Source organism: Rhinoraja longicauda, chromosome 11 (genome assembly GCF_053455715.1).
Source record: "Rhinoraja longicauda isolate Sanriku21f chromosome 11, sRhiLon1.1, whole genome shotgun sequence".
NCBI lineage: Eukaryota > Metazoa > Chordata > Chondrichthyes > Rajiformes > Arhynchobatidae > Rhinoraja > Rhinoraja longicauda.
Genome location: NC_135963.1, coordinates 59,331,913 through 59,357,267, shown reverse-complemented (window position 1 = coordinate 59,357,267; position 25,355 = coordinate 59,331,913). Strand labels below are relative to the sequence as shown.

General features: G+C 44.9%; 1 protein-coding gene across 1 annotated transcript in view; it reads right to left on the bottom strand.

Annotated features, from left to right (window-relative positions):
- Window positions 1-25,355, bottom strand: part of LOC144597970 (adhesion G protein-coupled receptor D2) — a 276,860-nt gene that overhangs the window by 251,363 nt on the left and 142 nt on the right. The window contains exons 1-6 of the mRNA XM_078407825.1: window positions 25,204-25,355; window positions 24,191-24,232; window positions 24,068-24,095; window positions 22,933-23,172; window positions 14,599-15,240; window positions 4,573-4,767 (exon numbers count right to left, since the gene is read on the bottom strand). The exon at window positions 25,204-25,355 is cut by the window's right edge and continues 142 nt beyond it. Of these exons, the coding sequence (XP_078263951.1) occupies window positions 4,573-4,767; window positions 14,599-15,240; window positions 22,933-23,172; window positions 24,068-24,095; window positions 24,191-24,232; window positions 25,204-25,332 (1,276 nt within the window). The 5' untranslated portion in view covers window positions 25,333-25,355. The remainder of the gene's footprint in view (window positions 1-4,572; window positions 4,768-14,598; window positions 15,241-22,932; window positions 23,173-24,067; window positions 24,096-24,190; window positions 24,233-25,203) is intronic.

The window sequence follows — 25,355 nt, the reverse complement described above, 5'->3', positions numbered from 1 at the left end:
ACAGAGGACTAAAATTAGCGTTAAATAATGATTTATATCTTCTGGTAACTTGAATACCTAAATACTTAAATTTTTCCGTTGCAATTTTAAATGGAAATTTTAATAGATGATTCGCTTTCTGAGGATGTAATGACATAATTTCACTTTTATTCCAATTTATTCTATATCCAGAAAAGGAGCCAAATTCCTCTATTACATTTAATACGTTCGGGATACTCGTTTTTGAATTTGTAATATATAAAAGTATATCATCCGCGTATAATGAAATTTTATTATTAGAGTCCTTAGTATTGTATCCATGAATATTCGGATGAGTTCTTATCCTTTCCGCCAGTGGCTCTATCATAAGGGCAAATAGCAGGGGTGATAAAACACATCCCTGCCTATTGCCCCGTGATAATTGGAATTTTTGAGACAACGTATTATTAGTTAATATTCTTGCTGTTGGTTTATCGTATAATAATTTTACCCATCTAATAAAATTATCTCCTATATTAAATTTTTGGAGTACTATGTATAAATACTGCCACTCTACCTGATCAAATGCTTTTTCTGCGTCCAAAGATATAACTGCTAAGTCTTCCTTTTCCCCTTTATGTGAATACATTATATTATAAAGTCGTCTCAAATTGTTAAATGATTGTCTTTTGGGTATAAACCCCGTTTGGTCCTGATTTATCAATTTATTAATATATTTGCTCAATCTTCTTGCTAAAATCTTTGCTAAAATTTTTTGGTCTGTATTTAACAGTGCTATAGCTCTATACGAGCCCGGATCTTCTAAATCTTTATCTTTTTTTGGTATAAGCATAATTGTGGATTCTGCTAAAGTTTCTGGTAATTTCTTATCGGTAAAAGCGTACCTGTATAATTTAAGTAATCGTGGGGCCATTAACTCCTGAAATTGGCTTGGTGTAATTGTCCCTAGTGTGTGTGGGATTGTTTTAGTGTATGGTGATTACAGGTTGGTGCAGACTCTGGGGGCTGAAGGGTCTGTTTCCGTGCTGTATTTTTAAACTAAACTAAACTCAGAACTCTCTCAATCTCGTGAACGTAGGAAACGTTTTCACAAACATTAAACGGATAGCAGCTTTTGAAACATCAGAGAGGTTAGACTGTATATTACAATGCCAGATCCAGAGGCATATATCTGTTGAGCTGCTTCAAGAAAGCAAGATGAGGGGTCTCGACCCGAAACATCACCTGCCTGACCCGCTAAGTTACTCCAGCACTCTGTGTCTATTTTTGATAAATGTTAATTCTGCTTTCTAAAGGTACATTTTCAAAATCCATGACTGATAAAGAACTTCTCGCACCTGAAGCTCTTTGGTCACTTGTCCAGTATTCATTCTTCAGTGAGGATCAGCATGTTCCTTGACCTGGAATTGCAGCTCAGTACAATGCTGGCCCTAACCAGTCTGTTTTTGCCTCTGTGCAGGTGAATACATTGCAGGTGAAGGAATCTCTATAATTTTATGTTCCTCGTACAGGCTAATTTCAGTGATGGTCAATTGGTTACAACCATTGAGTGATACAGTGCGGAAACAGGCCCTTCAGCCCAACTTGCCCGCACCGGCCAATATGTCCCAGCTACACTAGTCTCACCTGCCCACGTTTGGCCCACATTCCTCCAAACTTGTCCCATCCATGTACCTGTCTAACTGTTTCTTAAACGTTGCAAAAGTCCCTGCCTTCGCTACCTTCTTTGACACCTTGTTCCATACACCCACCACATTTATGTGAAAAAGTTACCCCTCAGATTCCTATTAAATCTTTTCCACTTCACCTCAATCCTATGTTCTCTGATCCTCGATTCACCTATTCTGGGCAAGAGACTCTGTGCATCTACCTGATCTATTCCATTCATGATTTTATACACCTCTACAAAATCACCTCTCATCCTCCTGCACTCCAAGGAATAGAGTCCCAGCCTACTCAACCTCTCCCTGTAGATCAGACCCTCTAGTCCTGGCAACATCCTCATAAACTTTGCTCAAATGTTTGCTCAAACATTTCTCTCAAACACACTGCAAAGCCTTACCTCAATGTGAACTATCTAATCTCAACACTTGCCACGGCTCCTGCCCTTTCAAGATCCATCAGGTCAGTGCACCCGTCCATCTCTGTACTCAAACCCCACAGTGTTTCTGGTCAATCCTGTTGCTGTCTCGTGTAACAGCAGCAACATTATTTGGATGCGAGTCCCACCGACTGAAACAGCTCAGGTTAGATATGAAGAGAAAGAAGAGACTATGCAGGAGAGCACTGAGAACAACTCGATGAACCAGCGACTGAAAGAAGATCACACCCCTCACAGATGTGGAACGAGAAAGGGCAGAGTCTACCTCTAGTGACGACTCTGAGCTCCATTGCCTTTCAGTGAAAGTTAAAATGAACCCTAATGTGAAGGAAGGAGCTACAGATGCTGGTTTAAACCATAGATGGGCACAGAATGCTGGGGTTACTCAGCAGGACAGGCAGCATCTCTGGATAGAAGGAATGAGAGACGTTTCTTGAAGATGGATCTCAACGCGAAACGTCACCCATTCCTTCTCTCCAGAGATGCTGCCTGTCCCGCTGAGTTACTCCAGCATTTTCTGTCTATTTTTGAATATGAACCCATCTGGTAAAAACGTTTTTGTAAAATCCATTGATTTTCTCATTATCCAAACAATTGGCTAATATTTCCACCAATACATGACATTCAAGACTCACATACTGTCGGAGAGAACTTTGTGCGGCACCTGTACCCTGTATTTGTTTTACATAGATAGGCACAGACATAAAATAAAACAGTTCGTAGATCAGTGGTCAGTCTATCTAACAAGTCGGTTTTTTAAGGTCTTCGGGTATGGGGAGAAGGCAGGAACGGGGTACTGATTGTGAATAATCAGCCATGATCACATTGAATGGCAGTGCTGGCTCGAGGGGCCGAATGGCCTACTCCTGCACCTAGAGTCTATTGTCTATTGTCTTCACCAGAACTTTTTCAGTCAGAGAGTGGTGAAGGTGTGGAATTCTCTGCCTCAGAAGGCAGTGGAGGCCAGTTCGTTGGATGCTTTCAAGAGAGAGCTGGATAGAGCTCTTAAGGATAGCGGAGTGAGGGGGTATGGGGAGAAGGCAGGAACGGGGTACTGATTGAGAGTGATCAGCCATGATCGCATTGAATGGCGGTGCTGACTCGAAGGGCTGAATGGCCTACTCCTGCATCTATTGTCTATTGTCTATTGTCTTAACAGTGCGCTCTGATTGAACCCAAAGTGTTACAAAGATTCCCAGTGCCTACAGCATTTTATATTCTCATGACACAGTGGTTACTTGCGGATTTGAAATAAGTCACCATTAATCAATGTCTCTGTAACCTTTCCCCAGAATTATCTTTGTCTTTCCCCAGAATTATCACTAACCCCACATTTCCTATTACCTTGAAAATCTCTGTCCCGTAGATGCCAATCAGTGTAATCTCAAGGTTGCAATGGATAAAAACCTAAACACAACTGCAAACAACTATCCCCATCAATAAATAAGGAAGCCTGTTGTTCAGTAGAGTGTATGAATTTTATTACTTTCAACTATTTACAACCCCCAATGTTTACCCGACCCAAGCTCGCTGTGCCATGAAAGCTAAATACATGGGCGCATCTATTTAATACCCTCCTAACGTCCAACGTTGACCATTTTTCCCATCCTGCTTCTCTAGCATGTGAGCTCTGGGGTTAAACAGACTATAACCTCCTTATAATTTTCAAATTTCCAACAACAAATACAAAATAAATCTCACTAAATTAGTCAGATTAAACCTTTTCAGGATGATAAAGTGATTGACACAAAATGCTGGACGAGACCCTTCTACTGAGAGTCTGAAGAAAGGTCTCGACCCAAAACATCACCCATTCCTTCTATTTTTTTGCCTTCCATCACAATGAGGAATGTGGAGTCGCTCTGGTGGATGTTCATGTAAAAATATATTTTGTGTGTTCTGTTGCCTTTTATTGGTATGACTGTATGGCAAATTAAATGCCTTGTATGTTGCAAAACATACTTGGCTAATAAAGTATGATGATGATTAGGATGATGGTTAAGTAAGAAAATAACTGCAGATGCTGGTACAAATCGAAGGTATTTATTCACAAAATGCTGGAGTAACTCAGCAGGTCAGGCAGCATCTCAGGAGAGAAGGAATGGGTGACGTTTTGGGTCGAGACCCTTCTTCAGACTGATGTCAGGGGGGCGGGACAAAGGAAGGATATAGGTGGAGACACGAAGATAGAGGGAGAACTGGGAAGGGGGAGGGGAAGAGAGGGACAGAGGAGCTATCTAAAGTTGGAGAAGTCAATGTTCATACCGCTGGGCTGCTAGCTGCCCAAGCGAAATATGAGGTGTTGTTCCTCCAATTTCCGGTGGGCCTCACTGTGGCACTGGAGGAGGCCCATGACAGAAAGGCCTGAGTTACTCCAGCATTTTGTGTAGATCTTCGGGGCAAACCAGCATCTGCAGTTCCTTCCTACACGTGATAAAGTGATTGTTGTTAGCAAGTGACATAATTTTAAATTAATCATTGATTACATTTACCTTTGCCGTATCTGCAAAGTGCATGCTTCTGTTTGGAGCAGTCTTCAGAGGACCACATGGCACTCATTGGGTTAAAGGCTACACAATCTGCCTTGTTAACCGGACGGCCGACATCTGATGAGACGTTGTGAAATGAGGACATCATTCCATCCACCCAGCCAACATCAACCGGTTCTGTCGTTTGGAATCCATCACCTTTGTAATAAACAAACAAGTAAATGTCATTAGAAACATAGAAACATAGAAACATAGAAAATAGGTGCAGGAGTAGGCCATTCGGCCCTTCGAGCCTGCACCGCCATTCAATACGATCATGGCTGATCATCCAAAATGAGCATCCCATTACTGCTTTTTCCCCTTATCATAGAAAAATGGGTGCAGGAGTAGGCCATTCAGCCCTTCGAGCCAGCACCGCCATTCAATATGATCATGGCTGATCATCTAAAATCAGTACCCCGTTCCTGCTTTTCCTCCATGTCCCTTGATTCCTTTAGCATTAAGAGCTAAATTTAACTCCCTCTTGAAAATGATAATCTAAATGTTTAATTGTTTACATCGGTTTTAAAACTAATCAGTCATATCTGCAAGAAAAGGGCCTTGACCGGAAACATCACCCTTTCCTTCTCTCCAGAGACGCTGCCAGTCCTGCGGAGTCACTCCAGCATTTTGTGTCTATCTAATTTATTGTCAGGTGTACCGAGGTACAGTGAAAAGCTTTTGTTGCATGTTAACCATTCACCAGAAAGACAATACATGATTACAATCAATCAGTTTACAGTGTATAGATACATGCTAAGGGAATATCATAGTTAAAGTAAGAAATGTTGCTGTAGGATTAGAGATTTAAGTGTGTGGAGCGATTGTAATATAGGTTTGTAGATCTGCTTCTGTGGCTAGCACGCAAATAGTCGTCTGGGTTGGGCGCCATCTTGGAACTAGCAGTTCTCACATCAGTGACAGGTCAAACATTCCCCCTGCTCCCAAGTCTCCCATCACCATGTCCAGCAGCCAATAGTTTTCTCAGTTACAGGTTCCACACTGGACCACATGAGCTGTATTTCCCCCTTTCTTCACCAGCCACTTTGAGATGACCCAGACTGTGCAACATACCTTCCTTGACACACAATTCAATCTGACAGATCCTCCTACCCATCAAGAGTGCTTTATTGTCATGTGTCCCAGGTAGAACAATGAAATTCTTTCTTGCAGCAGCACAACAGAATATGTAAACATAGTGCACTGTAAACAATATCATAGAAAATAGGTGCAGGAGGAGGCCATTTGGCCCTTCAATAAACGAGAGAAAAAAGTTTAGGGTGTGCAAAAAAACACATACTCACAAATACACATATCAATCGAATATATATATATATATATATATATAAATAATGTGTATATGCACACACACCCACACCCACATAAAACAAACAACAAAGCAGTAACAGCAATAATAGCCTATGTAGTTCAGAGCTTATTTGAGGTTGTGGTAGTTAATAGGCGAATAGCAGTAGGGAAGAAGTTGTTCCTGAACCTGGATGTTACAGTTTTCAGGCTCCTGTACCTTCTTCCCAATGGTAGGGGTGAGATGAGTGTGTGGCCAGGGTGGTGTGGTCTCTGATGATGAGGCAGCGACTCTGGTAAATCCCTTCGATGGTGGGGAGGTCAGAACCCGTGATGGACTGGGCAGTGTTCACCACTTTCTGCAGTCCTCTTCACTCCTGGGCGTTCAAGTTGCCGAACCAGGCCGTGATGCAACCAGTCAATATGCTCTCTACTGCACACCTGTAGAGGTCCAAGAGAATCCTCTCTGACATGTTATCACCCTTAAAATTTCACTCCTTAAAAAAGATTGCATTGTTTTATTTTCACCTCTCATTGACTGCTTTGACTTTTCAGTCGTTTAATTGGCATTGTGGCCAGTTATGGCTGCCCTCTTCCTCATCCCCACAAGTTCTAAGCCACCACACTGTGAAACAAAATGTTTCCCCTTATGAGGGATCTACCACGAAGATCGATTTAAGACGGAGGAGGTGGGAGTTCTTCCCCGAGGATCGTGAATCTGGAGACCTCTTGACCCAAGACGCTGCAGGGACTAAATCATTGAACATATTTGCTCAGAAAGAGAGATTTATGGTTTTGAGAAGTCAAGGCTTGTGTGGAAGCAACAGAAAGCAAAGTCATGGCCCGAATCATGTTCGCACAATATTACTGAACAGTATTACTGGGCCTACCTGATCTCCCGGTTGCAAAACACTTTAATTTCCCCTCCCATTCCCACACAGAACTATACGTCCTGGGCCTCCTCCATTGTCAAACGCAAATTGGAGGAACAGCACCTCATATTTCACTTGAGCAGCTTACACCCCAGCGGTATGAATATTGATTTCGCTAACTTCAAGTAACCCTGGCAACCCTCTCTCTGCGTTCCTCCCCAAGTTATTGTGCCAGCTTCAAAGTTGTCTTGTTGAGTCTCATTGTCTGTAACTTGTTTTCACCTAGCCCGCAGCTAACAATGGCCCGTTTCCTTTATCATCGTTACTTTTTTGCATTCCTTTCATTCATTTGTTCTATATCTCTCTCCATCACCTTCTATATCTCTCGTTTCCCTTTCCCCCAAAACAGTCTGAAGAAGGGTCTCGACCCAAAAGGTCACTCAATCCTTTTCCCCCAGAGATGCTGTCTGACCTGCTGAGTTACTCTAGCTTTTTGTGCCTATCCGGAATGTTGGCCTTCATAACAAGAGGAGTTGAGTATAGAAGCAAAGAGGTCCTTCTGCAGTTGTACAGGGCCCTAGTGAGACCGCACCTGGAGTACTGTGTGCAGTTTTGGTCTGCAAATTTGAGGAAGGATATTCTTGCTATTGAGGGCGTGCAGCGTAGGTTTACTAGGTTAATTCCCAGAATGGCGGGACTGTCATATGTTGAAAGACTGGAGCGACTAGGCTTATATACACTGGAATTTAGAAGGATGAGAGGAGATCTTATCGAAACGTATAAGATTATTAAGGGGTTGGGCACGTTAGAGGCAGGAAACATGTTCCCAATGTTGGGGGAGTCCAGAACAAGGGGCCACAGTTTAAGAATGGCCACAGTAGGCCATTTAGAACTGAGATGAGGAAAAACTTTTTCAGTCAGAGAGTTGTGAATCTGTGGAATTCTCTGCCTCAGAAGGCAGTGGAGGCCAATTCTCTGAATACATTCAAGAGAGAGCTAGATAGAGCTCTTAAGGATAGCAGAGTCAGGGGGTATGGGGAGAAGGCAGGAACGGGGTACTGATTGAGAATGATCAGCCATGATCACTTTGAATGGCGGTGCTGGCTCGAAGGGCCGAATGGCCTCCTCCTGCACCTATAGTCTATTGTCTATTGTATCCACAAGGTTCCCCATTACCCTGCTGAGTTACTACACATGAGTTACACATTTCTGCAAGACACTGTCCAGATATTTTGCCACTCCAATTTTTGGTGCTTTAGAGTCTCAAACCTGTACTTCAGCTCAATGTATCTCTGCCAAAGTGTGTGCATCAGGAAATAAACAATTCCCACAGGTATATTCACCATGTGGCCAGGCTCTTGTGATTTGCAGGAAAGAGGGGAAAGAATCAAATATCCAAAACATTCACCAATCCAGACATTAGATCTAAGAGACACAAAATACTGGAGTAACTCAGCAAAACAGGCAGGATCTCTGGAGAGAAGAAATGGGTGACGTTTTCGGGCCGAGATCCAGAGATGCTGTCTGTCCCACTGAGTTGCTCCAGCATTTTGTGTCTATCTTCGGTGTAAACTAGCATCTGTAGTTCCATCCCACACGTGGTTTTGACTTGTCACACAAAACATGAAAGACTCTCAACACAGCAAAGTTTGTGGATGGTCACAGGACTGGTTTGATGCACAATGGCACACGAGGGGCTCTGCGCAATGTGATGGTGGCAACCCAGGAATGACTATGGCCACATTATCTTTACACTGTACTTTGGTGCACGTGACAATAAACAAAACTCAAACTATGATCTGCTGTGAAAATCTGCAGGTGACGTTAGAGAGAGAGACACCACCTCACCTGGTGAACTAACCTTAAACTGCATGTGTTTTAAAGGATCACTAATCTAAATTAAGTTGCCAGATATCCCAGGTTTTGAAGACGAGCTATTTAATTATAATGAAATACATGTGTTTAAAACAGGTGTTTTGCCCAAACAATCATTCCTTTTCACAAGGGGGGTTCAAAAGAAGAGATTTCATTTTTCATTGTATTCTCGGTAACTTTATCAATGACTAGTTATTTCCACATTGTGCAAACTTTCAAGAACAGTAAGAAAAACCTAGAGAGAAACAAGGAACTTTCTGGTTTGCTGGTATACAGGCAGCATCTCTGGAGAACATGGATAGGTGACGTTTCACAGAGTGCTGGAGTAACTCAGCGGGTCAGGCAGCATCTGTGGAGAACATGGATAGGTGACGTTTCACAGAGTGCTGGAGTAACTCAGCGGGTCAGGCAGCATCTCTGGAGAACATGGATAGGTGACGTTTCACAGAGTGCTGGAGTAACTCAGCGGGTCGGGCAGCATCTCTGGAGAACATGGATAGGTGACATTTCACAGAGTGCTGGAGTAACTCAGCGGGTCAGGCAGCATCTCTGGAGAACATGGATAGGTGACGTTTCACAGAGTGCTGGAGTATCTCAGCTGGTCAGGCAGCATTTCTGGAGAACATGGATAGGTGATGTTTCACAGAGTGCTGGAGTAACTCAGCGGGTCAGGCAGTATCTCTGGAGAACATAGATAGGTGACGTTTCACAGAGTGCTGGAGTAACTCAGTGGGTCGGGCAGCATCTCTGGAGAACATGCATACGTGATGGTTCAGGTCAGGACACTTCCTCACATGCATATGGAATTCCAAGTGAAAAGGAGTTTGAATTTCCATTGCTGCAGACACAGAACCAAGATAAGAGGTAATCTCACTCAGCCACTTCCCAGTAGCTGGAACAAGAGCAGAATCACAAGAAAATGGGAGCAGGAGTAGGCCACAGCCCTATACGCCTGCCCCACTATATAACAAGCTCAAGAATACAGTGGTCAATATCCCTCCAAACCTGTCCTATTCATGTACCTGTCTAACTGTTTCTTAATGAGTAGGAAAAAAACTTCAGATGCTGGTTAAAATCGAAGATAGGCACCAAATGCTGGAGTAACTCAGTGGTACAGGCAGCATCTCGGGAGAGAAGGAATGGGTGACGTTTCGGGTCGAGACCCTTCTTCAGACTGATGTCAGGGGAGGCAGCGGGACAAAGATAGAAAGTAGTCGGAGACAGGAAGACTAGTGGGAGAACTGGGAAAGGGGAGAGGAAAGAAAGGGAAAGCAGGGACTATCTGAAGTCAATGTTCATACCGCTGGGGTGTAAACTACCCAAGCGTAATATGAGGTGCTGCTCCTCCAATTTGCGTAGGGCCTTACTCTGACAGTGGAGGAGGCCCTGGACAGAAAGGTTAGATTGTCTTTGTCCTGCCCCCTCCCCTGACATCAGTCTGAAGAAGGGTGTCGACCTGAAACGTCACCCATTCCTTCTCTCCGGAGATGCTGCCTGTCCTGCCGAGTTACTCCAGCATTTTGTGTCTATCCCAAGAATCAGTGGCTGTGCTTTAACCACGACCCAGGCGGTAACCAGGAGCCGCTGGAGAGCCACCCGTCCAAACGAAGGAATCGAGATTCTTTGTTCAGAACCAGCCCAGCCCGGTGTTAAGGTCCTCCCAGGCGATGAGGTTCATTAATGGGTTTGGCTGTAGGATACCAAGTCTAGTGAGAGAATCCCATGGCTTCTGGAAGATTAGCCCCAGGGCAAGTTTGACAAACCAAATGGTGAACCTGTTTACTCCAACTAAACCAAACCATCCAGCCAAACCTAAAGTGGAGCCTTGCACCCCTGGTCGAACCCTGGAGAATTAGCCTTTACAAGGAGGTGACAAGTTCAGGGCATAAATTGGTAAAAATGCCACCAAATAAAATAGCCACATTAATGGGTAGATTAAACCAGGTGTAGAAAGGAACTGCAGATGCTGATTTACACCGGAGATATTCACAAAATGCTGGAGTAACTCAGCAGCATCTCCGGATAGAAGGAATGGGTGATGTTTCAGGCCAAGGCGTTTGTTCAGAATGAACCTCCAAGTGACTGGCTGCATCAGAGAACATTTCTTCATTCCCACCTTAGCAAGATGCAGAAAGTTTAGGAAACATGAAGGCATTTGGAATTTGCAGGTAATAAAGCATAAATGGAATGAGATGCACAAACTTACATCTAAATACCGAATCAAACTGAATATTATTTCATAATAGTGATAGTAATAAATCTATTGTTCTATATTGCACTGCGACCTTCCAAGAATTATTTGGCTGAAAAATAAACACTTTTACATATTGAAAACTATAATTAACAAGAAATTTGCTAATCTCAAAAGGTGTGCTATTAGTGCACAATCAGTAAAATAAGTGGCTAATGTAAAATATGTTTTCTTAGTTATTACATATCACAAATATTATAGAGAGTATTCCAAGATGAACCAATGTGATTTTGAAATATTTTAGATGCAAATCTTCATGATGCGTAAACAGTTTGTATTTTCTATTAAAAATTATTTAACAATTCAAGGTAACCGATTGTGTCCCTTTTTCCCCATTGATCAATTTCCATTTCATATTTCATTGGGGTGTCACTGTAATGGTTTCTTTCTGACTCTCCACCACTGGGGAGCAGTATTCCCTAATGTTGCAACTCAAGACTCCACAGTCAAGAGACAAGAATGTTTTAGAACAATAACATTCTTACTTATAGCAGCACAACAGAACATGTAAACATGTGTAAACAACATAATACTCATGAAAAAAAGTTCAGTCTGTGTACGTTTTGGGTCAAGACCCTACTTCACATCCTTCTGAAGAAGGATCTCGACACAAAACATCACCCATTCCTTCTCTCCAGAGATGCTGCCTGTCCTGCTGAGTTACTCCAGCATTTGGTGGCTATCTTTGGTGTAAATCAGCATCTGCAGTTCCTTATACATATATACACATATACATAACATAACATAACATATAACATATAACTACAGCATGGAAACAGGCCTGTCCGGCCCTACCAGTCCACGCCGACCATTCTCCCTGACCTAGTCTCATCTACCTGCACTCAGACCATAACCCTCCAATCCCCTCCTATCCATATACCTATCCAATTTTCTCTTAAATAATAAAATCGAGCCAGCCTCCACCACTTCCACCGGAAGCCCATTCCATACAGCCACAACCCTCTGAGTAAAGAAGTTCCCCCTCATGTTACCCCTAAACCTTTGTCCCTCAATTCTGAAGCTATGTCCCCTTGTTGGAATCTTCCCCACTCTCAAAGGGAAAAGCCTACCCACGTCAACTCTGTCCGTCCCTCTCATAATTTTAAAAACCTCTATCAAGTCCCCCCTCAACCTTCTACGCTCCAAAGAATAAAGACCCAACCTGTTCAACCTCTCTCTGTAGCCTAAGTGCTGAAACCCAGGCAACATTCTAGTAAATCTCCTCTGTACCCTCTCCATTTTGTCGACATCCTTCCTATAATTTGGCGACCAGAACTGCACACCATACTCCAGATTCGGCCTCACCAATGCCCTGTACAATTTCAACATTACATCCCAACTTCTAGATATATATATACACATATATATATATACACACACATATATATATATATACACACACATGCATATACACACACATATATACACACACATGCATATACACACACATGCATATACACACACATGCATATACATACATAAAAACCAAACAATAATAGTGCAAAAAGACAAAACCAATGGCCCCAAGTCTATGTAGTTCAGAGCTTATTTGGAGGTTGTAGTGTTTAATAGCCTGATGGCTGTAGGGAAGAAGTTGTTCCTCAACCTGGACGTTACAGTTTTCAGGCTCCTGTACCTTCTTCCCGATGGCAGGGGTGAGATGAGAGTGTGGCCAGGGTGGTGTGGTCTCTGAAGATGCCGGCTGCCTTTTTGAGGCAGCAACTCATGTAAATCCCTTCGATGGTGGGAGGTCAGAACCCGTGATGGACTGAGCAGTGTCACCCACTCACCAGTGAATACCACAGGAATTTAATAATAAACATGGATACACAAATGTATTCATTGTTGGCACAACAGGTTTGGTACGATAGTGCTGGATTCTGGACCGTCATTGGCTTCAGTATGACAATAGACAATAAACAATAGACAATTGGTGCAGGAGTAGGCCATTCGGCCCTTCGAGCCAGCACCGCCATTCAACGTGGTCATTAACTACCCTGGGTTTCACGTTCAGAATATTTCAAAGCATCACTTTGGATGGCAAGAATCACATGGGATGCAAGGAGAGATAGCTGAATGGATAGCAAATTGGCTCCATGGAAGGAAGCAGAGGGTGATGGTGGAAGGTTGCTTCTCGGACTGGAGGCCTGTGACTAGTGGGGTGCCTCAGGGTTCAGTGCTGGGCCCGTTACTGTTGGTCATCTACATCAATGATTTGGATGAGAACATACACAGCAAGATTAGCAAGTTTGCTGATGATACAAAAGTTAGTGGTTTTGCAGATAATGAAGATGGTTGTGAACGATTGCAGCAGGATCTGGATCGATTGGCCAGGTGGGCGGAGGAATGGTTGATGGAATTTAATACAGAGAAGTGTTTGGTGTTGCATTTTGGGATGTTGAACAAGGGCAGGACCTATACAGGAAATGGTCGGCCTCTGGGTAGTGTTGTAGAGCAGAGGGATCTAGGAGCTCTAGTGTTGTAGAGCAGAGGGATCTAGGAGCTCTAGTGTTGTAGAGCAGAGGGATCTAGGAGCATGGTTCCTCGAAGGTCGAGTCACAGGTAGATAAGGTGGTCAAAAAGGCTTTTGGCATTTTGGCCTTCATCAGTCAGAGTATTGAGTATAGAAGTTGGGAAGTCATGTTGCAGTTGTATAAGACATTGGTGAGACCGCATTTAGAATATTGTGTTCAGTTCTGGGCACCATGTTATAGGAAAGATATTATCAAACTTGAAAGGGTTCAGAAAAGATTTACGAGGATGTTGCCAGGACTAGAGGGTGTGAGCTATAGGGAGAGGTTGAGAAGTCTGGGTCTCTATTCCATGGAGCGCAGGAGGATGAGGGAAGATCTTATAGAGGTGTACAAAATCATGAGAGGAATAGATCGGGTGGATGCACAGTCTTTTGCCCAGAGTAGGGGAATCGAGGACAAGGGGACATGGGTTCAAGGTGACGGGGGAAAAGATTTAATAGGAATCCAAGGGGTAACTTTTTCACACAAAGGGTGGTGGGTGTATGGAACAAAACTGCCAGAGGAGGTAGTTGAGGCTGGGACTATCCCATCATTGAAGAAACAGTTAGACAGGTACATGGATAGGACAGGTTTGGAGGGATATGGACCAAGTGCAGGCAAGTGGGACTAGGGTATCTGGGACATTGTTGGCCGGTGTGGGCAAGTTAGGCCGAAGGGCCTGTTTCCACACTGTATCACTCCATGACTCTAATCTTTGCATCTGCATCAGTTCTGATTGCCGAAAACATTTTTTTTATCAAATTTATATTTCAGGCCACAGTCAATACAATCGTATCGCAAATGTGGCATGTCCTTGATTTCATAGGTGGTTGCATCCTGCCTTCTTCTCCCATGATGGGAGACCTTTGATAATTCCGTGGCTATTTTTGATTGTTCATTAAATGATAATTAATAATAATAAAATATGTTTTTTAATAATAATAATTAATAAATAAACTAATAGAGAGAAGAATGTACCAGTGACCTGTCTGACTAATATAAGCTGAGTGATTGTAAAATAGGTTATTCCAATTAAGCCATAAAATCCAAAGCTCTACCTAAACAGTTTTACGTATATCACGATGACACCACATGACCTCCATCTCAAAGGTTAGTATTTAAAATGAGCATTCCCACCCCAAAACAGAGAAATTGTTATTCTTCATCAATTTACCTTTACACTGAGAAAATCCTTTGTGCACATGCACCGCTGATTCCACTTCAAAGGCAGAGAGCTCCCATTGAAAGTACAATCCCAGTGGAACAACCAAACAATTTTCTGCCAGAGCGTGGATCTCACTGGCGTTCAGAAGACGATCCCAGATGTGGAGTTGTGTAATACTCCCAATGAATGATTCGTCCTTCTTAAATGATCCGCCAAATGTGTCTTGCTCCTGGCCAATGATGAACACTCCGCCTGCTCCGATATCTCCAGAAATGTACAGGTGATCTCCAGACGCAATGACCGATCCATCTGCGGCAATGGCCCAGCTCCCACCATGGCTGCTCCAGGTCAAGCACAGGTGATGCCATCTGCCGTCATTCTCCACCGCCTGGGAGTAAGGTGTGTGGACCCCATGGACCAGCAGTGCAAGTTGGATTTGTTGCTGATGGACAATGTTCGCACGGAGCTGAAACTCGTTGATAAACGATGGAATTGAATAGGAGAAGACGGTGGAAACTCCCACGTAGCCCGCATCAAATTGCACTTGGGCACAAATGGTCACTGAATGCATTTGAGGAAACTGCAGGAGAAGTTTGGCATATTTGGTGTCAGTTTTGGAGGAAAATGTCAGAATGTACGAACCAAAGGTACCTGAAAGAAAGAAGATGAATAATTATTGGACTGTGGTGTTCTGCCCATCACAGCTGTCTATCTCAATCAACCAACTCTCCAGTTTTTTGTAGGAAGGAACTGCAGATGCTGCTTTAAACGGAAGATAGATATAAGAAGCTCAGTGGAACTCAGCGGGTCAGGCTGCATGTTTGGAGAGAAGTAATAGGTGACGTTTCGGGGTCAAGACTCTTCTTCAGACTGAAAGTCACCAGAAAGAGAAATGAGAGATATAGACGATGATGTAGGGGGACATAGAACATTGAATGAAAGATATGGAAAAAGGTAATGATGATGAAGGAAACAGGCCATTGTTAGCTGTTTGTTGGGCTAGAATGGGAAACTGATGCGACTTGGGTGGGGGAGGGATGGAGAGAGAGGGAATACAGGGGTTACTTGGAGAAATCAATATTTATATCACTGGGTTGTAAGCTGCCCAAGCGAAATATGAGATGCTGTTTGTACGTTCACATTTGGAGTAGGATGAAGCTTTGCCAAATGCTGCCAGATCACACAATAATAAATATCCGATGCAATTTTTATCCCAAACTAAATTTATTCAAAATTCTTATTTATGCAAAGACTGTTACTTATCCTAAAGGGAAAGTTATTTTTAAGTTATATAATTCCCAGCTACTAGCCCGACAAGAAACCTGATAGCTGATTGAGGAGAAGTAAATTGAGCTGTTAGTCATGAAAATTACTATGCAAGGACATTTGACCAATCTTAACATTATTTACCTATGATTAATATTTCTCAGTATAACAAATTAAATGTTTTTGTTTCAGTTAGGTATAGTGTAATTTTGTAAAAGGAGTTTGCAACAGAATATGATAGAGATAAATAAATTTAATAAAAATAGTCCCATTTTAGAAGGGATTAAAAAGAATAAAAATAATGAAGTTGTTATAAAGTTAGTAAAAGTTTTAACTGCCATAATTTATAGCCTAGATTATGAAGTGCTGGCTGTGTCCCTGTTACAATACTCTGATAGCATATTATTTAACTTTTGAAATCCCCTAAAACGGTTGCTTTATTGAAATATCTTAAAGGTTTCTGGGTGAACTTAACCCAATAAAAAAGATTCCATTTTACATTTGTGTAGGAAGGAACTGCAGATGCTGATTTAAACTGAAGATAGACACAAAAAGATGGAGTAACTCAGCGGGACAGACAGCATCTCTGGAGAGATGGAATGGGTGATGTTTTGGGTCTAGACGCCTGAAGAAGAGTCTCGACCCGAAACATCACCCATTCCATCTCTCCCGAGATGCTGCCAGCTGAGTTACTCCAGCTTTTTGTGTCTATTTTACATTTTTACATTTTACTTGAATGGCAAGTTGGAGGATGTTGCAAAATGTCGGCTTATATCGATCAGAATTGTAAATTAATTCAGCAAAGTCTTCCTCCAGCAAATGCCGACAAGGTAGGAAGCTGCTTTCTGCAATCTCCTGGTACCCGTCTACAGACAGCCATTTGCAGACATACTTTGATACTCAGCCAGCATGATTCGCTTTCTGATTTTCCCTTAATTCCAATAAAAAGTATGTTGCCTCTGCTCCAAGCAGTCATGTAACATAAAAAGCTCAGTCACCCACTGGAATGGAAATCCACATTCCACAGTTCAGTGGGACAATGGAGTGGAGCTCCATGGCACCAAACCACTCAAAAGGTGGCTTTTTATTTATGGTTTATGTCAAAATGATTACCAGAGCACCAGAATACAAATATCTTGGTGAATGGGGGTGGGAAGTTGGAAGTGAGGAAGGGCATTCAACTCAGGTAGATCCACCAACCATAGCAACACATGATCCTCCAGTAACTAAATACAACAGTTACTTTATTTGGCCTCTTTGTCCTGCCCTAAAAGGCCTTTCCAATTTGTAGTAATTCTTTATGAAATATCTAGTTATCAGGGATGAACTTGACTTTTGCTAGCTTTCACTATATAGACCTCACCCTGCAAGCAAGACTGCGCTGAGTGAAACTTGAAGTTCTATGCTTACACCAGAAAGCCCCAGACTTAAACTCTACCAATTTACCAAAACAGTTCAGCATTCCACAAACTTTGGAGGAACTCAACAGGTCAGGTCTGGTCCGCTGAGTTCCACTGGCAGTTTCCAGCATATGAAGTCTCTCTTATCCCCACGTACAGCACATGATATACTTTGGTATCACTGATCTTTAAGGCAGAGATAAATAGATTCTTGATTAGTATGGATGTCAGGGGTTATGGGGAGAAGGTAAGAAATTGGGGTTTGGAGGGAGAGATAGATCAGCCATGATTGAATGGCGGAGTAGACTTGATGGGCTGAATGGCCTAATTCAGCCCATCAGTATGAATATTAATTTCTCTAATTTCAAGTAACCCTTGCATCCCCTCTCTCTCCATCCCTCCCCCACCTACTTATGAATATCTCAAAATGGCAAAATGGTCATTCTATTTCTACTCCTAGATTTCTTTAATAGCCAGCTGTGCTCCCAGCATTGCTTTAATAAAGTTGCAAACATTTGTTCAAATATGAAGAGGTATATATGACAAAAGCTAAGTGACTGCATTGGGAGTCAACCTTTGCCAAAGCAACTACCTAGACTTCTGAGTCACAAGAACCTGCAGATGTTGGAGTCTTGAGCAGAACACAAGTGCTGGGGAACTCAGTGAGGCAGTGGGCCATCAGTGGAGGGGATGGACAGACAACGTTTCGGATCGGGAACCTATACTTTTACACAACCCTGAGCAAGTTAATACATCCCAACATGTGTGGACAAATATCAGTGGGTTTTATAGTGAGCTTTGAAGGAAGAATGAAATGGAGAGGGTGAGGAGAGTGAGCTGCAGGGAGGGAATTTGAACTCAGGCCCAAAAAAGCTGAATCCAACTGAAGTAAGGATTTGTCGGAAGGGACTGCAGTTGCTGGTTAAAACCAAAGATAGACACAAAAAACGTGGGCGACGTTTCGGGTCGAGACCCTTCTTCAGACTCAGAGTCAGGGGAAAGGGAACTGAGAGATATAAGTGATGATGTAGAGCGATATAGAACAAATGAATGAAAGATATGCAAAAGGGTGACAAAGATAAAGGAGACAGGCCATTGTTAGCTGTGGGCTAGGTGAAAATGAGTTACAGACAATGAGACACAATAAGACAACTTTGGAGCTGGTATGACTTAGGTGGGAGAGGGATGGAGAGAGAGGGGATGCAAGGGTTACTTGAAATTAGAGAAATCAATATTTATACTCATATCATATCATATCATATATATACAGCCGGAAACAGGCCTTTTCGGCCCACCAAGTCCGTGCCGCCCAGCGATCCCCGTACATTAACACCATCCTACACCCACTAGGGACAATTTTTACATTTACCCAGCCAATTAACCTACATACCTGTACGTCTTTGGAGTTGGGTTGTTAACTGCCCAAGCGAAATATGAGGTGCTATTCCTCCAATTTTCATTTGGCCTCATTCTAACAATTGAGGCCCAGGACAGAAAGGTCAGTGTGGGCATGGGAAGGGGAATTCAATTGTTTGGCAAGTGCGAGATCATGAACGTCCAGGCGAACTGAGCTAAGGTGTTCAGCGAAGCAATCACCCAGTCTACGTTTGGTCTCGCCGATGTAAAAGAGTCCACAATGGATACAGTAGATGAGGTTGGAGGAGGTGCAAGTGAACCTCTGCCTAACCTGAAAGGACTGTCGGAGTCCCTGGACAGAATCGAGGGAAGAGGTATAGGGATTTGAAAGATCGTGTAAGAAAATAACTGCATATGCTGGAACAAATCGAAGGTATTTATTTCACAAAATACTGGAGTAACTCAGCAAGTCAGGCAGCATCTTAGGAGAGCAGGAATGGGTGACTTTTCGGGTCGAGACTCTTCTTCAGACTGATGTCAGGGGGGCGGGACAAAGGAAGGATATAGGTGGAGACAGGAAGATAGAGGGAGAACTGGGAAGGGGGAGGGGAAGAGAGGGACACAGGAACTATCTAAAGTGAGAGAAGTCAATGTTCATACCGCTGGGTTGCAAGCTGCCCAAGCGAAATATAGAAACATAGAAACATAGAAAATAGGTGCAGGAGTAGGCCATTCAGCCCTTCGAGCCTGCACCACCATTCAATATGATCATGGCTGATCATCCAGCTCAGTAGCCTGTACCTGCCTTCTCTCCATACCCCCTGATCCCTTTAGCAAAAAGGGCCACATCTAACTCCCTCTTAAATATAGCCAATGAACTGGCCTCAACTACCTTCTGTGGCAGAGAATTCCACAGACTCACCACTCTCTGTGTGAAGAAATGTTTTCTCATCTCGGTCCTAAAAGACTTCCCCCTTATGCAGATGATACTAAGATAGGTGGTGTAGTTAGTAATGAAGTAGAGTTTCAAAGTCTACAGAGAGACTTGGGCCTTTTGGAAGGGTGGGCTGAAAGATGGCAGATGGAGTTTAATGCTGATAAGTGTGAGGTGCTGCATTTTGGTAGGACAAATCAAAATAGGACGTACAGGGTAAATGGTAGGGAATTGAGGAATGCAGTGGAACAGAGGGATCTGGGAATAACTGTGCATTGTTCCCTGAAGGTGGAATCTCATGTGGATAGGGTGGTGAAGAAGGCATTTGGTATGCTTGCCTTTATAAATCAGAGCATCGAGTATAGAAGTTGGGATGTGATGTTGAAATTGTACAGGGCATTGGTGAGGCCGAATCTGGAGTATGGTGTGCAGTTCTGGTCGCCAAATTATAGGAAAGATGTCGACAAAATGGAGAGGGTACAGAGGAGATTTACTAGAATGTTGCCTGGGTTTCAGCACTTAAGCTACAGAGAGAGGTTGAACAGGTTGGGTCTTTATTCTTTGGAGCGTAGAAGGTTGTGGGGGGACTTGATAGAGGTTTTTTAAATTTTGAGAGGGACGGACAGAGTTGACGTGGGTAGGCTTTTCCCTTTGAGAGTGGGGAAGATTCCAACAAGGGGACATAGCTTCAGAATTGAGGGACAAAAGTTTAGGGGTAACATGAGGGGGAACTTCTTTACTCAGAGGGTGGTGGCTGTATGGAATGGGCTTCCGGTGGAAGTGGTGGAGGCTGGCTCGATTTTATTATTTAAGAGTAAATTGGATAAGAGGGGATTAGAGGGTTATGGTCTGAGTGCAGGTAGATGAGACTAGGTCAGGGAGAGTGGTCGGCGTGGACTGGTAGGGCCGAACGGGCCTGTTTCCGTGCTGTAGTTGTTATATGGTTATATGGTTATATGGTTATCCTTAAGCTGTGACCCCTGGTTCTGGACTCCCCCAACATCGGGAACAATCTTCCCGCATCTAGCCTCTCCAACCCCTTAAGAATTTTATATGTTTCTATAAGATCCCCCTCAGTCTTCTAAATTCCAGCGAGTACAAGCCCAGTCTATCCAGTCTTTCCTCATATGCAAGTCTCGCCATCCCAGGGATTAATCTGGTGAACCTTCTCTGTACTCCCTCTAAGGCAAGAACGTCTTTCCTCAGGTTAGGAGACCAAAACTGCACACAATACTCCAGGTGCGGTCTCACCAAGGCCCTGTACAACTGCAGCAGAACCTCCCTGCTCCTAAACTCAAATCCTCTTGCTACGAATGCCAACATACCATTCGCTTTCTTCACTGCCCGCTGCACCTGCATGCTTGATTTCAATGACTGGTGCACTATGAGGTGCTGTTCCTCCAACTTCCGGGATTTGAAAGATCAGCGACTTAAGTGGGTTACCAGCCATGATGGCACTCTGACCTTGAGTAAACCTGCCCACAAAGACCAGTATTCTTTGTGGTGTGACCTTCCCTTTCCCTGAGGTTCGATGCTATCAGGATCCATTTAAGGAATCCTTGCATCGAACAACAGTGACCTCACCAAGTTGGGTGAGCCATTCATTACATTGAATAGTGGTTTCAGGGACATTCTGGAAAGAATAAACTCCACATCAAGGTGGAACTGAAACATGTATTGTTGGGATCATAATTTACCTTAAAATCTCTATTTGGAAATATTTAACTGAGAAAATTACATTCCACCTACATAAAGCCAGATATTTTGCTAAACCGTAATTGCATGATGGCTCTCCGTTAAAAAAAAAAGTACTATATATGATGCCACAAAGCATGACAATTTTAAATTTATTTAATAGTCAAACTATTTTAGAGCGAACTGAACCTCCATCAATTTACATCAGTTCCCCTTGATTTCTGTTGAATTGATTGTAGGCTACGAATTTCACAAAATGCTGGAGTAACTCAGCGGGTCAGGCAGCATCTCAGGAGAGAAGGAATGGGTGACGTTTCGGGTTGAGACACTTCCTCAGAAGGGTCTCGACCCGAAACGTCACCCATTCCTTCTCTCCTGAGATGCTGCCTGACCTGCTGAGTTACTTCAGCATTTTGTGAATAAATACCTTTGATTTGTACCAGCATATGCAGTTATTTTCTTACACTTTCTTAGGCTATGAATGAGAGCTTGGTAGCAGCTTCAGCCTGTCGGCTTTATCCACATGTATGTAGGTATACTACATGTGCAGCTACATACGTGTGCACAATGTGAGGCCACATTTAGAGTATTGTGTTCAGATCTAGACACCATGTTATAGGGGAGATGTTGTCAAGCTCGAAATGGACAGAGAAGATTTATAAGGATGTTGCCAGGACTTGAGGGTCTGAGCTATAGGGAGAGGTTGAGCAGGCTGGGACTCTGTTCCTTGGACCACAGGAGGATGAGGGGAGATCTTATAGAGGTGCATAAAATCATGAGAGGAATAGATTGGGTAAATGCACAGGGTCTCTTGCCCAGAGTAGGGGAATCTCTAGGACCAGAGGACATAGGTTTAAGGTGAAGGGGGAAAGATTTAATAGGAATCTGAGGGGTAACTTTTTCACACAAAGGGTGGTGGGTGTTTGGAACGAGCTGCCAGAGGAGGTAGACACAAAATGCTGGAGTAACTCAGTGGGACAGACAGCATCTCTGGAGAGAAGGAATAGGTGACATTTTGGGACGAGACCCTTCAAGTCAAGTTAAGTCAAGTCAACTTTATTTGTATAGCACATTTAAAAACAACCCACGTTGACCAAAGTGCTGTACATCAGTTGAGGTACTAAGAACGAACATACAATGGCACACAAACATAACAGCACATACATAAACAGTTCACAGCGCCCCCTCAGAGGGCCTCAAACGCTAGGGAGTAAAAGTAGGTTTTGAGCCTGGATTTAAAGGGGCAGTTCTGATAGGGAGAGGGATGCTGTTCCACAGTTCAGGAGCTGCAACCGCAAAAGCGCAGTCACCCCTGAGCTTAAGCCTAGACTAACCCTTCTTCAGTCTCAACCCGAAACGTCACCTATTCCTTCTCTCCAGAGATGCTGCCTGTTCCACTGAGTTACTCCAGCTTTTTGTGTCTATCTTCGGTTTAAAGCAGCATCTGCTGTTCCTTGCTACCCGAGGAGGTACTTGGGGCAGGGACTATCCCAACGTTTAAGAAACAGACAGGTGAGGTGCATGGCTAGGTGAGGTTTGGAGGGATATGGGCCAAGCGCAGGCTGGTGGGACTGGTGTAGCTGGGACCTGGTGGGACTGGTGTAGCGTGGACATGTTGGCCGGTGTGGGCAGGTTGGGCCGAAGGGCCTGTATCACTCTCTGACCCCAAGGTGCGGTGGTGAATGGTCTCACCGGGAGCTGCCGCCCGCACTCTGGCTCCGATCCACAGGGACTCGGTCACCCCGACCGACCGCAGGGCGCCGCTCAGCCTCAGGTTGTCGTCGGCAGTCGCGACACTGGCCAGGAAGCCGAACCCCTGGCGACAGAGTGTCGCGGCCGCTGCCCAGCGGAGCCGCTCGGGGCGGTGAGCACAGTAGTAGTGGCGGTGAAGGAGGGGGACACACGTCGTGTCCCCGGCCCCCAACCGAGACTCTGAGGAGACAAACAAACAAACAAACACCTTCAATAGCGACCGCCCGGTCGGACAAAGCCTGTGTGTTGCAAGCCTGGTCACCGTGGGCTCCACTCACCCACCCTCTCCCCCACTCACCAACCCACCCACCCAACCACTCCCGACCCTCTCCCCCACTCACCCACCCACCCACTGCCCCACCCACTCACCCACTCACTCACCCACCCTCTCCCCCACTCACCCACCCACCCACTCACTCACCCACCCACCCACCCACTCACTCACCCACCCACTCCCCCACCCACCCACTCACCCACTCACTCCCCCACCCACCCACCCACTCCCCCACCCACTCCCCCACCCACCCAACCAACCACCCACCCACTCCCCCACCCACCCAACCAACCACCCACCCACTACCCCACCCACCCACTCCCCCACTCACCCACCCACCCACCCACCCACTTCCCCACCCACTCCCCCACTCCCCCACCCACCCACCTACCCACTCCCCCACCCACCCACCCACTCACTCACGCACTCACTCCCCCACTCACTCACCCACTCACTCCCCCACCCACTCCCCCACTCACCCACCCACCCACTCCCCCACCCACTCACCCACCCACTCCCCCACTCACCCACCCACCCACTCCCCCACCCACTCACCCACCCACTCACCCACCCACTCACCCACCCACTCACCCACCCACTCCCCCACTCACCCACCCACCCACTCCCCCACCCACTCCCCCACCCACTCCCCCACTCCCCCACTCACTCCCCCACTCACCCACTCCCCCACCCACTCACCCACCCACTCCCCCACTCACCCACCCACTACCCCACACCCACCCACTCATTCCCCCACCCACCCACTCACTCACTCACTCACTCACTCACTCACTCACTCACCTGCCAGCGCCCCGGCCACACAGAGGAACTGCGAGCAAAGCAGAGGCACGTCAGCCGCAATTACAAGCACAGCAAAAACAAATGAGAAAAGTTATGACTTAGAAAATAAGTGGTCTCATTTACCAGAACAGCCGCACGTGGGAAGATCGCGCCCACCACCATCTCCTGTTTGGGAAAGTTTGTTTTTAAGGACAAAAAAAAACACGTTTCTATGAGATGAGCGGATTCTGCACAAAACGGAGCAAGAGGTTGTAACTGTGTCGGGCGGGACTGCAGACGCCGCTTCACACCGCAGACAGACAGACACACAATCCTGCAGTAACTCAGCGGGTCAGGCAGCAACTCAGGACAGAAGGAATGGGTGGCGCTTCGGGTCGAGACCCTTCTTCAGACTGATGTTTACATGACCGACCCTCGCCATCCCTGGCGAACAGACACGGGGAGCAATCAACAGGCAAACAGTGTCTCACTCACCCACCCCCCACTCACTGGCACTCCACTCACATCAATCAGCTCCCCGCTTCTCAACGCCTCTCTCCACGTTCACACTATCTTCTGAAGAAGGGACCCGACCCGAAGCGTCACCTCTCCATGTTCTCCACAGATGCTGCCTGACCCGCTGAGTTACTCCAGCACTCTGTGTCCTTTTGTGTATTAACCAGCAGTTCTTTACTTCTGTAATAACTTCGTTAGTTCAAACATGCACCCATAAGGTCTCACATTTCCACATCACTGTCGCATTACAATGGCTTTAAAGTAAGCTAGATCTCACCTAGCAAATAGCTAACAATGACATGCTTCCTTTATCATCGTTACTTGTTTGCACATCTCCCATTCATCTGTTCTATATCTCTCTGCACCATCGTCTATATCTCTCGTTGCCCTTTCCCCTGATACTCAGTCTGAAGAAGGGTCTCGACCCAAAACCTCACCTATCCATGTTCTCCACAGATGCTGCCTGACCCGCTGAGTTACTCCAGCACTCTGTGGTGTCTATTTAAAGAATGAGACCCCGCTGTCCAGGTGACCTGTAGCCCCGACCTCCCACCCACATTGCAATGACAACTGTGTTTCTCCGCTTCCCAGTCGCTCAGTGCACAGACAGTACTCTTGGTCGGCGTCGCTGCGCGTCCTACCGGTCTCCTCGGCATTGGTGGAGGGTAGAGTTGTGGTCCAGGGACACGGGATACGACCCCTGTAGACTCAGGGCCGAGCCCACCGCCGCTCCCCATCAACAGCTCGCGGTCACCGGGTCCAATGTCCATTCTGCCAAACGTGCTTTAACTTG